The following is a 15,325-nucleotide window of genomic DNA, read 5'->3' as shown; positions in this document are numbered from 1 at the left end:
CCATGCCTCTAGCAGCATCGGTCACGTGCAGGAAGTCGCGCACTTCTGACGGGTTCCCCGTTCTGTGTTGCTTAGCAACGACTATCGGACGACACTTCAGACGGTGCAGTAATCTATCAATGACTGTTCTGTGTATGACGGAGCAAGACCCGTCCCCGGAAGGCCCATAAACCTCCGATAACTCCAGTCCAGTGATGCTGTGCCCATAGATGTTATGGTAAATAATGGCGGCCGCCTTCAGACCTTCAACCAGAACCGAGTCAAGCGATAACCACCTCATTGAGAGCCTCCCGCCAGGTTCATTGAATACGTGAAAAGGGTAGTTCTTGCTCCAGATCACAAGGAGGTTTACGCTCGGGGAATCCTTTAGGAGCCCGAGCAACATTGTGAAGCACACTAAGGCCGCGTGTACGTGACTGGAAGGGTTGGGAGACGAAATGTCATTGTGACAGTCCAACGGAGAAAAGAAGACCACATGAGTGATTGAAAAGCTAGCAGTCTTAAACAACTCCTCTAAGGATTTGTGACTGCAGGTACTGTTTCTTATGATTCTTAATTTTTGATCTGAGATATCTTCAAGGTGTCTTAGGCGTTCCCTTTTCAGAGTCTGATCTAACGTCGAGTCAGCGTCGTCCACAACAGTGACGTAGTTCCTGGACTCCAGCAGCTGTAGAGTGAGGTGATATCCCATGAAGCTGGCTCCGCCCACAAGCAGTACATGCTTAGTTTGATTGACAGGCCAAATTGAGCGTTTATTGGACGAGCAGAGGAGCGGACGTTGATGGATGGGGGATGCTGGAAGAAGACAAGAAGATGCTGTTAGATCGATTCAGATACGCTAGTTTCAGTTTCGTGGTCAATGAAGGAAAAGCAGCAGTTGAGACAAGCTCAAAGACAAGCTCTTTATTTTATAAACAAAAATGAAAACAAATATAATCATTATTTCAAAAACAATTATATAAACAATAAAACAATAATCAACCAACAAACCTTCCATTTGAAGGTGTTGAAGTGGCGTTCTCGACAACTCCAGCTCTGCGTGTTCGTGCATGCAGAAAGTAGAAACACAGTATGTTAGACAGGTGACGGATTAGGAACAACAGCATTTTATCGTTGAAGACGTTCATCAGTCACGTAAGAGTAACAGTTAGTAGAATATTCATCAATCGGTGACTGTTTTGAAAGGTAGCGAACATCTAGCTCCAGAAGAGCTACACAAGTCTCGATCTAGACTCGTGTTCTCGCGAGACTAGGTCACTCCGTGATCAAAAGACAAATCGTACAGTGGAGTCGAAAATTTGTAGGTACGTGTTCACTACCTTTCAAAACAGTCACTAATTGATGAATATTCTACTAACAAAATTTTTAAGTTTAATAGATGGATATTGTCTTAACACTAGGCAGGCAACATCTACAAAGAGTAGAAGTGATCGATTGACAGGGAGTGTAGTGAAGTCCTTCTTGCGAGCACGGCAATAACTGTGCACATCCCTACAGACACACCACTGAGTGGAAATATGTCAGCCCGAGTCGCATGATGTTCTTCCGTACATTCCAACGCGATATGGATGGCACCAGGTGGTACGTTTCCAGCCATTAATGCTCCCGAATGTGCAGGCATAACGTCCACAATTGCTTTATAAATCGCGCAATTGCCTTCAGTGGAGAATGCCTGAGGTATGGCCCAAATGCCTGTCATTATCAAACAATCTCAATGTTTTTCCTGTGGGTAATTGCTGGATAGGGACAAATATCTATAACAAATCATATTTTCACAAATGAAATACATATATATGCTCTATCTTTGCTTGTCAGTCTGAAGTTAAGTGCTCTCTGTCTTTCTGTGGACCTGCTAAATGAAGGGAATACTATAATTTTGGATAACATAAATCCTACGTTTTAAGGTAAACATTTCTGTTCTTGCTAATGATAATATTTTTACGATGGACTCGCCCTAAATGAATATTTTATTATTATTATTTCATAGCTTCGCATAGAATTTGGTAAACGACAATAAAACGGCTGAATATTACAACGCTAAAGACGAAAACAAACGAAAAGTCGTAAACAACAATGATCTATACACAATAATGAAAACAATCCATTTATTACCCGCAATTGTTTTGATGGGCTTCTAGATAGGCAATAATAAAGAGTAATGTTCGCAATTTAGATACCGTTTCCCGCGGGCCTTTATATTATTCCCTTTTGTGTGATTTTGATTCATTTTATTGTTTGTATAAAGTATGAGTAATAAAAGCGAGCCATGCGCGCGCTATAATTGTCGAGACGCTGTCGGGAATGATGATAGATATTTTTCACGCTTCACAATAAAGAAGACAGCGAATTTGTTACGTGGTAATGCTCGCTCCAAACTGTACTTCCGTGCTTCGGGAAATGTGTTCAATCTATCTTGCAATGGAGGAGTTGTTTCTAATTGTTCTATTAGCATTACTGTGACTCATCGTTAATTGGAGCTCTATTTGGAATTCCATGTAAGTGTCTTGTAGACGCAAAAACAAATTGCAAATATCTTTGTCATGACATTGATGCATCTGTTGTTTGGGGGGGTGTATTTCCTTCAATATATCGTACGGTTTTGCAATAACAATTAAATTCATTTGTATGCGTAGGCAGTAGAAATTCTGTCTGTAACTTCTAACATGTACAGCGTTTCCAAGATATAGAATTTCAAAATCAACTTGATTTGGCTAAGAGTGTCATTTCGAAACAATGCAGTTTGTGTCATTGAGTTACAATCATCAGATGCCCCCAATACTCTTTGACAGTTGGGTGATTTGGACAACTTGTTGCTGTATTCGAAAACAGCAAATGACAAATTGGGATGATTTCAGAAGTTAAGAATCAAGGAAATGTTGTCTAGCACGATTTTGGTTTCATTTCATTTTGAAATGTCTCATACGTAGCTACATGTGTATACCAATACTCTGAAGGTTACAACGTAAGAAACAAGAAGTATAGAAAGCACATGTACTCTGACAAAGTCGTCAAAGTCGACATTGTATTGACACTTGATGATATATAATATACTTCAAGTGATATATTATAGAAAAGAAATACTTCTTAAGAGATATAAGGTTATTTCAATATCCGGGAAACTAAATTATAAGGTTATCATATTTCCGGGAAACTAAATGACTTCGATGCTTTTAAAGCTTGTTTTATCTTTTGTTTCTGTCGACGAGACTTCTAAAGACAAATAGCATGGGCGATCGAGAAAGACAGGCAATTATTTAAGATGCATGCGGTAATAGAAAAAGTCCATTTGAGTTTGCATCAGCGTCAACGCATTCCGCTGGACACAATTCATCAACTTCAAAGTAGACGGGATGCGCTGAAAAGTGGCGGGGGAAGACGCATGGGCCTGTACCGGGGATCGTACTTTGATCTCCAAACTTCTCCATCGGTATTCAGACGTACCTCCGTGATTGATGGCACGATTGTCAGAACTTTCACTGCTTTAATTCCGCGTAGGCAAACACAATTAAACTCTCTCGTCCGCTCTACATTGGCCAGTCTAGCATTTGATTACATCTCTATGGTTGAATGGCATCGCCGTGTAGAACTAAGAACATAAACCTTTAGATGCACTTGATGGTATAAATCTAATCATCACAAAGGCACTTCAGAAGAAATCGTATTCACATGCGGCGAAGCGAACCACAATCAAAAGGAAATCGTATACAGAGCAGGGCAAATGAACATTATTAAATCAATCATCTTTGAATTGATTACATCTGCTCAAATTGGATTAAATGAAGTGGATAATCTAATCCAATAAGATAGACGTTGTTTTCAAACCTTGTTAAGTTATTTTTCTCTTAAGCATTATGATGAAAATAAACATCGTTTTCGAACTAGAGAGGCATATAAAATAGGAACTAATGTTGCTAATGCCTGACGATTTACGTATCAGAGATGTGTAATATAGCTACATACTGATTAATAAATTTTTAAGTATTGTTTTGCTTTATGAGTACACACATGATACCTGGCCTGGTGAAAGTGCCCGCAGACAAATGGCCAGAACATCACGAATCTGTGCAACCGACCAGTGCGTGAGTAACGGCCGAGAGGAAATCAATTAAGCCCCGGCAGTGTTTCAAACTGCATATCTGTCAGGGTACAAATGGAGGGACCGGACGGAAGATCCGGGTTCAGCACAGGCTGATAACATCCGTTATACCGTTATATGTTACGCCGTGAGAGCCGTCCCTTTGGGATGGAATAAAGATATTGCTCTTAACTGTTCTCCTGAGAAAGGCAATCTCGAAAAAAGCATTCGAAGGCCATGAAATTTTACTACAATCTACCCAGATGTAGCCAAAGGAGATTTAACCTTTTCCGAAATGGCTCGCGATGAGGCATTGATCACCGTGCTTTTGTATCGAATCATCCGACCATCGTCCTTGGGTAGGTATACTATAGAGCCACAAATTGTCGCTGTGCATTATTCTGCTTCTAACCAACCGTTTCCATGATTTTCAACATATGTCTATGCTCTAATTAATGGAAATCCCCAATTTCGAGGGAGACAATGAGAAGAGGTGAGCAATCACCGTTTCCCCCTCCATTCTGTGATGAAAAGGCTAAAGAAATAAACTGATTGACGGCCGAAATCCTCATTTCTGTTTCGTATGCGAATTGATTCTAATTATCACCGATGTCTGGAGCATGTCAGCATTAGTACTGGGCAAAGCAGGCATGGATGTTAACGTTCAGGGACGTAAGACTTGACTCTCAGCAGGCTTGATAGGATCCGGAGTCTATGTGTTTCCAGCGCAAACAGAGAACATAGAACACATTGACATATTTGATTAAACAGGACAGCAAGGTGACTACAAGGTGAAACAGCGACAATAGCGCTAGCGCGGTACGCAGCATAAACTACCATAATGGCTTTTCAAAGACAGACTATCTTTATATACTCAATGTTTTATAGATACAAGCTACACGTTAGACCATCAAATCCTGCAATGGTTGCAAAGAGGCACCCTTTCATCATTTTTACGATGCTCGTGAGATTTCCACGAAGGGAAATATTTCACCGGACTGTCAGTTGGTGGTCACGATTTTTTGAAGGAAATTACTTTTTATTACGTATCTCTTCCCAATTAGGTAGTCAGCAAGTTATCAACTACACACGGGTCAAGAGATAACAAACGAGTTGTTCACAGCGCACGATGCTTAGAAATGGCCCGTCCGTAAGAGACCTCACAGTGTGTAGGTTGTGTTGATATATTCCTACTCCTGCTAAGTGTACTAGCTTTTGTATTAAGTTCGATGTCTGCGATAGAAGTGTACAATGCATGAGAAAACATTCAAACTGTGCCAAATTACAAAATGTGTAGTTAAAAGTGCGTTTTTATAAATTCTATTAAACATCACCTACATTACAATGACAATGTTGAAATGACATGGTATTGCACAAGGTAATTGTGATCAGAGTTACAATTTTTTCATGATGACGACAATACACCGGGTATGAACTTTTATTAAAGGATTGTGATCCTTTAAGCCCCCCTCCGGTTTAATCCGTAACTTGTGTGAGAAAGAAGTTCAGAGGAATACAAACTGCTGAGTCTACGATCGATGGTTCGCTCCAGCTGAACTGGCAGCAATTAGAACGTCAGCGCCTGTGGCGACTGATTGTAGCAAACTTCTATCGATGCGGAACCAAACTTCCTACAGTTAGTTTAAGTCATTTAAAGTCAATTTAAGTTAGTTAATGTCATCCCCCATAAGATGTAAAGGGCGGATCCTATTCCTTTTTCTATAGACCTTGGGCCACACAGCTCTGCAAGTATTACAGTATGGAGGCCAATCGACTGGTAGGGGTGTGTTCAACTTCCAAACTCTTTCTCGTCAAACTTGAATGGACGCATATTTACATATCTACACCTGTCCATTTTGATAATGATTTGTAAATATCACCAGTCCTGACATACAGTAGAATTCAATCTCTTTAATTCTGTCACCTACCAAAGGTTCTACAATAGTCTCTGAAATCGCTGACACCAATGTTTTGTCTCGTCTTCCTCCACATGAGTCATCCCCTGTGATTGTCGTTAGACGTATTTCCGCCGTCAGATTGATTTCCCAATCGGAAACAAGTCCCACTCTGAAGATGTGCCAACTTCTAACGACTTCCACTCCCATCGCTTTGGGCGGTTATGTCCCTGGCTGGAAATTGAGTATTGATTAACTTGAGACCTTTTGATGTGATGCCAGTAACCCTTTTGACTCCAAGGCCGATACCGTATACCTGTGAATAAGCTGAATCGTCAGTATAACCGAGACCATGTCATTAGTTGTTGTGTACCTGTGTGTAATACGCGTCAGTAATAGTTCTCATCAGTGGTAGGACACCATTGTATTTGCCGTTTTGATCATTTATTGAATGGCCATTCATTTTACAACGTATGCAATCGTCAAACTGAGATCGATGTCATTTTACGAAGCGTGTGGTGTCTTTTGCATTAATATTTATACATTATAGGAGTTTGAGAGTCGCAACGTACTAAATATAAAACATGGACTTGTGGTTGTGTTATAGATTTGACCTCACTAAAATCCTTTACAATCGAGCTCGAGAGACTGAACAGTTTCAGTTGTAACAACCTTATTCCTTTTACAACCTATTAGGTCATTGTCAATTGTGTTATCGTAGCAAATAAGGAATATTATCAACATAGCTTTGGCATTTGCACAGTTATCCGTTTTCCGCATGACTTTACTTGCTTGTACTCTAAAGTTGCTGTCTTGACTGCTTTTCAAAACTCTACCCAAATAACAATAGGAATAACAACTACCAATTCTACTACAGCTAACTGATGGCAAACTGTTCCATGTCGCCTAACCTAGTAGTAGAGTTTGCATTTTCTATGAGTATATATTGTTTACCTGGATGTCTAACCAGCGTACGTACTCCAAAATCATCTAATCCATTTACCCAAGCCACCCTCGGTTTTGCGTTCAAGAGACAGTTGTAGAAATGGTGTATCCGGCAGTAGATAACGCCTTTCCTTACATTCCAGTGCTGTAAGCTGGTGTATCACCTTCTGGCATCAAGGCACTAAAAGCTAATGGTGTTAGAGAGCGTTACACCGCAGGCACGGTGTGGGCAGAGATAACAGGTCAGGCGAAAAAATAGACACCAAAAGAGAATGAAGATGTCAAAGATACTTTTTTCAAAAGGATCCGGTACGTACGTAGTATATATTTTGGGTAATCTAAGTTTGAATTGAAATTGGTCTTACTTTTCTGCCGACTCAATTGCCCAATACATAACTAATCTTAATTCTCGCGTGATTCATTAAGCATTAAACGATGGTGTGAGTAAAATTTGTGGGAATTATTAAATTAGAAAATAGAATTACGTTAAGTTTATAAGGCATTCACTGGGAGATCGAATCAGCACACTTCTGATGTATAGCGTGGTAAAGTTTGAAGCATCCAAGGTCCTCAATAACCCTAATACTCCTATACCTCCTCTCACACTAGATAATACACGCCATTTACATCCTCCTACACGTTGGACACGGTAATCTTCTGTCTTACCCATGCCAAAAAGTCCCCGTCACAAACAGATGAAATATCTAAACTGTGCGTGCTTGTGCTGTCAGACAGTTTCGTCGCTTACGTGAGAGGAAATTGAATTAGATATAATCCTCTCGGTGAGAGATGTGTTCACACATTTTTGCTGCATACTTTTATCTTCAAAGTAAGAGGAAACATAGTGATTTAAACGCCATAACAGTCGTAACCTTTGCACTGGAATGGTTTTTCAATGGCTTTAGAAGCTGAACCTCTCCTGTGTCTTTGCCCCAAAAGTACACACATGTCTACAGGAGCGTGATCCAATTTTGTTGATCAACCTGTCTATTTGTTATCTTTTTCATGTGCTACTTCAACTTTTTCTGTATATCTTTCTAGTAGGCTCGCTTATAAATCTCTATATAATGACTACCCTTCAGGACAGCAGTGATGTAGTACAGACGACGTGTGGTAATGGGCTACCCTCCACATTCCACTATGTATGCATGAACAGCCAGCACGCATCGATGGCTCTGATGAAAACTGACAGTCTACATTACTGCTGAGGTGCTAACCTTAGATTGGTTTCCTTTGTCGGATACATGTACGCATGCTCCTGAATTTTCGCTACACATTTTGTCAACACGACTCGACATAGATCTCTCTCCCGGTGACAAGGTTGTCCAATATGTTTTGCTTGCTTAATTTCGTGATGGGGGATTGGGAAGATACTAAAAACATGGTGACAAACTACCGCAACTCCGTACTGCTTATAACATGATGCACGTACACCGTCACGTTACATTGAAGCAAGATTATAGAATAATTTCAATATGTCTGTTTATTACATACTAAGCCCTGCGTCTAGCAAATGCATTCTGCTTGTTGTCTGTAAGATGTAACGAGTGAATAGATTAATGCAAATTCAAACAGATACGTAAAAACCAAGGACATTATACGTAGGTAAAAACCCATACCGGTACGTAGCGTCTTCCTACGTGACAAAGCAATGTGGGAATATCTCAGCACACTGATCTGTACTTAACCTTAACCTGATACGAAAGGACGAACATATCATGATCCCTTTGCTACAAACGTACATACGCTATGTGAGAACCATTGTTCAATTCAAGAACTCCTACTGCCGGAGGCAAAACGTTACCAAAGTAATGAATACTTGGCCTTACCCAGGAGGACGTAGGTGACACTGATGCCGCCCAGGAACACCGCGGCCACCAGGAGAGTGACGTGCCGGATCCTCATGGTTGTGGTTCCGGGCCGCCTTCCCCCCGTCTCCGCCGGCTGTTGGTGTCAGCACCAGCACGGCAATGCCCGCGAGGTTCAGGTACGACTGGAACAGATGATGGGAGGGCAGCGTGCTACATGATTGGGAGCTCCGGTGACTACCGTAGATCGCATTATCTTTGCTATTGCATAACGCTAGACGAATAAATGCGATTGCTTTAAATTGCAATAAAGGAACAGATAGCAATGGTACATATTGATTTGGTGATGAGCCCAGAGGACATAGACGCATGCAGAAACCAAGCGCGCTTTCGAACAGCAGACAGCGTTACAGCATCGGTTTGAAATTCTGTCGTCCAACAAATGAACAGTCGGGCTGACAACGGCGCCTTCTTCAGTGGTCAATCTCAATTCACTGCGACTGCCGTGTGCTCTGACATAAACCGACTTCAGAACGGTATCACGGCTTCTGGGGAAAATTTGTATCACTGCTGTTTGATGTGAAGTCAGTTGCATATCGTTGGATTCCATTCAGCATTTTTTAAACCATTACTGTGACGGGACGCCTCTTTTTATTACACGTACACCAGAACATTTACAGTTTCAAATGTGCTTCTACCTCGAGTAGTCGATGCATTTCGGCTGTGTCAGCTTAAGCCCTGTAAGGGATTAAAGCATCCCGGCGTGTTTGAAATCGCCTTACGCCATGCATCATCGTCACATCAGCGAGACGGCCCGCCCTACCACCGGAGGGTTCTGTAGGTAAGCTGCGGCGGAGAATACAACCTTACGCCGCGGGATTTCCATAATTACTCGTCCCTCTGCAAAACTACAGGGTAATAAAGTCACTTCCGCATGAGAGCAGGTATAACCGGGAAGCGTAGCGCCGTAAGAAAACGCCTGATTGGGCGAATGGGCGCAGATGAGACACCAGACACCCAACTGTTATCTATTCAAAATCGCGGTAACAGATCCGTGCTCTTCCTCATTCGGTCGTTATCGAATTTTAGATCTTTTTATCCGTTGTTCCTGAACTGGGAGTCTAGGTCACCAGCTGTGGTCTGTATGTAAGGGATCATTCTATAACACTGATGTGTGGATCTCGGTACTGTTCAACTGTCTGAACATTTTTTTATAATCTACTTTGAAAAAGGTATAGTCCCTTAGCGTAATGTTGCTGGGATGATGAGAGGCGGCAATGGCGCACATTTACATATGCATGTTTCATTAGAGAAAAGTACTGATTTCTTTCTGTATGTCAAACGAATGATCTGCAATGGTCCCTGAGCCGGTTAGCGGCAACTCCACACCAAATCTGGTGAATCAATAAGGATGAGGCCGAGTCAAAAATGCTCAACTGGTCCAGACGTCACACGGCCTGGTAATAAAATTGTCTATCGATTTGTGGTGAGCGGCGCTCCGGCGAGCACCTGATTTGCGATATATTGTCCCGATGTGACATAAATTGGCGCATTATTCAGGCAAAATGGGCGATATTAAACCCAAAGGCTTTTGATGTGACAAGAAAGGCAGGTCGAATCCCAGCTACACGAAGAAACTGCTGAGTCTTGTGGTGTATGAGGCGGACACATGTAATTTAACTGTGCTGTGCAGATTCTTGAAAGGACCAGCACATCGCATAGCGCTCGATAACCATCCTTGTATTGTGAAATATGAAGCTGTATCTTTGATTGACGGATAACCTGCTAACCTGACCCTTATCCTTACCCTGCTTCCTCTATTGTCCACTACCACATCTAATCGAAGAGCATCTTTGTAGTCATTGGTCAGGCAATCAAGACCAACGGCAACGTACAATACTCAGCAATCATCCATGCAATGTAAAATATGAAATAATGTCGTTGAATGACAAAGGGTCACATAATTTTAAACTAACTCTAATCGTTACCTTACCAAATATTCATCAAATCTTGAAGAACATTTTTGCAGTCATTGGTCAGGCGATCACTGAAGACCAACGGCAACGCACCATAGTCAACAATCATCCATGCATTGTGAAATGTGGAATTATATCGTTGACTGATAAAGGGCCAGCTAATTTCAAACTGACCATGATCCTTACCTTACCACTACCAAATCTTCATCAAATCTTGATTAAATGTGAACATTTTCCAATCATTGGTGATATATTCGCCAGTGTTCATGGTGGACCACCCATATTGCTGCCAATAATGAAATATTCTGTCCGCGTACAATAACTAGATTTATATCACGGTGTGCCCCCAACATTTGGTGTGGTTCAGGACGACTAATTGGCCCCCATTACCTCCCCCTGCCCCCTGGGACCAACTCCGGGCACTTATTATTGATGGTCTGCTTTTCCGCCTCAGAATCGCCGGCCCGCCTTGACACGTGGATTCTGCGGATGTCGCCCGTGGATCCACAGAGGGAAAACAAAAAAATCCCAAGGGGTGACTGTACTGATGTAAGATGGATGCTTTCTGTCGTACGAATGTCAACGGTTAAGTCAACCCGTCCAATGTATTCATATAGGGCGGATGATGTGAACGCAGTAACTGTCATTTTCCAAACAGAAATATTTTCTTCAGATCGGTCCATGATGATGGTGACATGGACAAGTTAAGGCGATTCAATCATTTGTTCTACGACATTCTCTTGGATTGTATTTGCAATAGTAGCTAGAAAATATGCAACTAGATAGACATTTGTCGAGGCTCAAGAAGTGATATACTTTACTACAAAGGAAAGTCGGTGTTTCCTTTCAAGTCGTTACTGTTTTCCTCAGAGGGACGTGAAAGTACTAGTAAGTGGAGGGTGCATTCACGCTCCACACCAACGCTACGTTCTAGGCAGCACGTGTTGTATCTCAATAGTTATGCAGGTGATGATCTACTACAAACACTTTTTTTACACAGGTACAAATTGAAAAATATGCTCCCTGTCGCCCTCTTTTGAATTTCTAAATCGAATGGCCCGAAGTCGTCAGACAACCAGACTTCAAAGACAGTAGGCTAGACGGTGCCACCCCAAACAATACATCTCCCCTGACAGAACTTCCACGTTAGCATAAAATGGTCGCCGGTAGCTCCGGTAGATGGATGGTTTCTCTTGATGTTGTATAAAGGCCGCATTCCGCCCACGTAACAAATAGGGTACGTACGAGTCATTATGTAACACTGGTGGGTGTAAGTGGGACGGGAACTGCAGTATGACGTTTGGCCTCCAGGGGGTGTCGCGCGTTCGGGGGTCACCTTAGTTACGGGATGATTGATGGGGACCGTCAGGAGCAAATTGCCACATAATAAGGTACATCCTGGGGGTCTTCTCTTCAGACAGGGGTGCACGAAACATTGACCTAACTTCCGGCCTCTGAAAATGATATCTCCGAGGGAGGCCGCGCGGTTGCCAAATGATTGATAGATTTTCCTGGTTCGAGTGTCATGCGCTAAAACCCCGTGATGCTCCGAACTAGGCCATCTATTTCTTAGTTGTATAAAACCTTGTGCGTCATAGAAAACAAAGATAGAAACTTGATATGGTTTCTCTTGGTCAATTCTAATCAAATTCAACTTAGATCCTAGACATAAACATAAGGCGCTACTTTGAAAGTAAAGCTTGGGTTCACCCCTCACTGTGATACAGCACGAAAACAGACATTTAAGAAACATTCCGCAGTATGAAAAGAAGTATTATAAGGTTGGAAAATATTTAAGTTGACTTTAAGACTTCGTAAAGGCCACTGAAAGGAAACATTTAGCTTTTCTGTCACCTTTCTGTGCGCTTAAATACAACGTAAATATACAGTATGTCATATCTTTACGCTTCCTTTACAAATCCGTAAATATATACGAGTTCTTACCTGTGATTTCTCTCACTTATAATGCCAGGCAACATTTCACAGTCCTGAATAGCACCAAGTGAGTCAATCAAGCTGTTCAGAAAGCTCTTACATGGTGCTTACCTCTCTGCAAAGGAGAAAATCAAAGGGAGTCGGGCAGAGATTGGTATCAATGCCGGGAAAAATCACGGGTCTCCGGAAATAGCCCGACAAAAATCAATATTTAGTGCAGCCTGGTTGAAGCCGGGAGCTATTGCAGCCCGCTCCGGTGGTAAAAGAAATACCACGGGACTCTAACGCCATATGGGTGTGGGGAGGTAAAACTGGACCCATCCCAACAAAACTAATGCGGGTCACAAACCGAGGAAAGTAAAAAGTTCGCCAAGATGCAAATGAAACTACTGTAACGGTCATGAGCGCGTGTAGTCATTTGTTTCCAATGTTGAGTGTATCTAATACGAAGTTTTTTTTGTAAATAAACATCAAAGACCAAGAAGAGTACTGAAAATGCTCTTGCGTCTTGAAAAGAAGGCACTGAAAATAATCAAGGAAGTCGTCAACATCGGAAAATTTTATGAAGAGGATTCAACAAAGTATTATTGTACTAGTTAGCATGAACGTTCATCTGAGTTGGTAAAATACATAATGAGAATTAAACTGTTCTCCAACTCACGAGAATTGACCCGTGCTGTAGACGCGTGACTTTTACATACTTGTGACGTCAGCGCTGGGTCAAAGTTCGTCGGAAGTCGGTACCGCCCCCTGTCCCGGTTAAGCGAAAGTTGGTATGCCCTGATGTAAATGGCTTCCTCTCCCAAAATATAAGCATTTACATCAGGGCATATATACCAACCTTCGCTCAACCGGGACGGGGGGCGGTACCGACTTCCGACGAACTTTGACCCAGCGCTAACGTCACACGGGAGTAAAATTCCAATGAGTCAAGAGTTGGAGAACAGTTTCATGAAAGAACATTATATGTTTCACAAGTTCATTATATGTTTCACTAATTGTATTTAACAGCCTGCATCCACGTGCTGAATATCTATTTGCATTGGTATAGTGTTCATCATGAGTACATTTTGCTTTTTTGTTTTCATCAAAATTATTGTCTTCAATGGACGCCATCCATAGATTCCATACAGAACAGATACGAACCGGTGACCTAACTTGCCGCACGCCCGAGAGACCGTCAGTAAGTAGAACCGTATAACCTACCCATATATCCACGGGATTATCCACCCCATCAGCGGAGATACGGCAACCTACATAATCGCTACAATTCATGAATAAATTAGATCCCGTGTCGAAAAAGTAATCTCGCAGAAATGGAAACGAAATCTCGCCAAATCCCGACCTCAAAGTGAGAGAGGGAGTGCAAATCCTCACCATGGGCCATTCCCCGCCCACACCCGGTCATTAACACATTATTGACCATCAAGCCGTGGAAAACGAACCATCTAATCAATAACACCCGATTATCATTTAACGTCGATTTGGGGTCGAGATGTTGGCAATCTAAAGCCAAATGTTTTCTACGTTGGATTCAGGAAGACATTTCTGTAATGACTGACGGAATATAAACTATTTACCACAGATAACTAGCTGTGTAAGCCTGGAGAGAAATCGTTCCTCCAAGCACTCTTCTCAATCATTGATAACCACACAATGACCTCTTTGAGACCTTTCCCTTTGGCTTCTCCTGTAGCTTTACTGTAATGGACTTTATCATCCTACCAAAGGGCTGTCTTACCTGTACTTTGATAGAGTTCAATTCAGGGTCTCTTCACCGTTATAGAAGTGAATGAAGTACGTAAAAAGGAAAGTACGATTTGGGCCAGTCTTGCGTCGTTGCAACATTTTAAGTACTGGTCTGTTATATGCTTGGCGGAGAATGGCAATCACTGCAACTAAAAGAAATCGGAGACCTGTGTTCTTTTTAAGCTCCTGTCAATCTTACCCCTCACGTGCGGCCAACCAGCTCTGTCAGGGCAAACAGACATACAGACCCACAGCTCAGCCACTCAGAACAATACTTCCTTTCCCATGAGTAATAAGTACTGATGAAAATGCTTGTCACTGATAATTTTGTCAACAACAAAATCGTGGAGATGAGTTATAGTGTAATCACTGATTCAGATGGATAAGGATGCATTATACAAGAGTGAAGTATAATAATCATCATCATCATCATCGGTCGACCGTATTGGTCGGGGTTATACCGCCCCTTACAAGGTGGCATACCCTTTCGTTAGCTTAATACAAGACGGGGTTCGCCACGCCTCCGTCCGGGTGATGATGTAATCACCATGTGTGGTGATGTAATCACCATGTGGCTGATACGGAACAGAGGTTCGCCAGGCCTCCATTCGGGTGATTTGAAGTGAATCACCAACTCCATACAGCAGCGTTTGCACCATCGCACACCGGGGCATGCCCCTACTCTTTTTCGAAAGGTGTGGTGGGATCTTTAACGTGCTTGGGGTGTGGCTCTCCCCAAACACGGGACCTCCATTTAACTTCCTATCCGAGGGACGTCCCTAGCCGAAGCTAGGTACTCATTTCCACCTGAGTGAAGTGAGGAAAGTCGTGTAAAGTGCCTTTCCCAAGGGCACAAGATCGGTGACAAGGTGGGGTTCGAACCCACGACCTCTGGGGTGTGAGCCGAACGCGCTACCGATTGCGCCACACGACCCCACAAAA

At 42.3% G+C, this 15,325-nt stretch overlaps 1 protein-coding gene across 1 annotated transcript in view; it reads right to left on the bottom strand.

Annotated features, from left to right (window-relative positions):
* The window catches only part of LOC109465927 (UDP-glucuronate 4-epimerase 4-like), a 9,919-nt gene extending 953 nt beyond the window's left edge, over positions 1–8,966 (bottom strand). The window contains exons 1-2 of the mRNA XM_019763412.1: positions 8,745–8,966; positions 7–795 (exon numbers count right to left, since the gene is read on the bottom strand). Of these exons, the coding sequence (XP_019618971.1) occupies positions 7–795; positions 8,745–8,820 (865 nt within the window). The 5' untranslated portion in view covers positions 8,821–8,966. The remainder of the gene's footprint in view (positions 1–6; positions 796–8,744) is intronic.
* Positions 8,967–15,325: the final 6,359 nt, after the last annotated feature.

This window comes from Branchiostoma belcheri, unplaced genomic scaffold (assembly GCF_001625305.1).
Source record: "Branchiostoma belcheri isolate BF01 breed outbred unplaced genomic scaffold, Haploidv18h27 scaffold16, whole genome shotgun sequence".
Lineage (NCBI taxonomy): Eukaryota > Metazoa > Chordata > Leptocardii > Amphioxiformes > Branchiostomatidae > Branchiostoma > Branchiostoma belcheri.
Note: the sequence above shows the minus strand (reverse complement) of the source record. Positions and strands in the feature narration are given on the sequence as shown.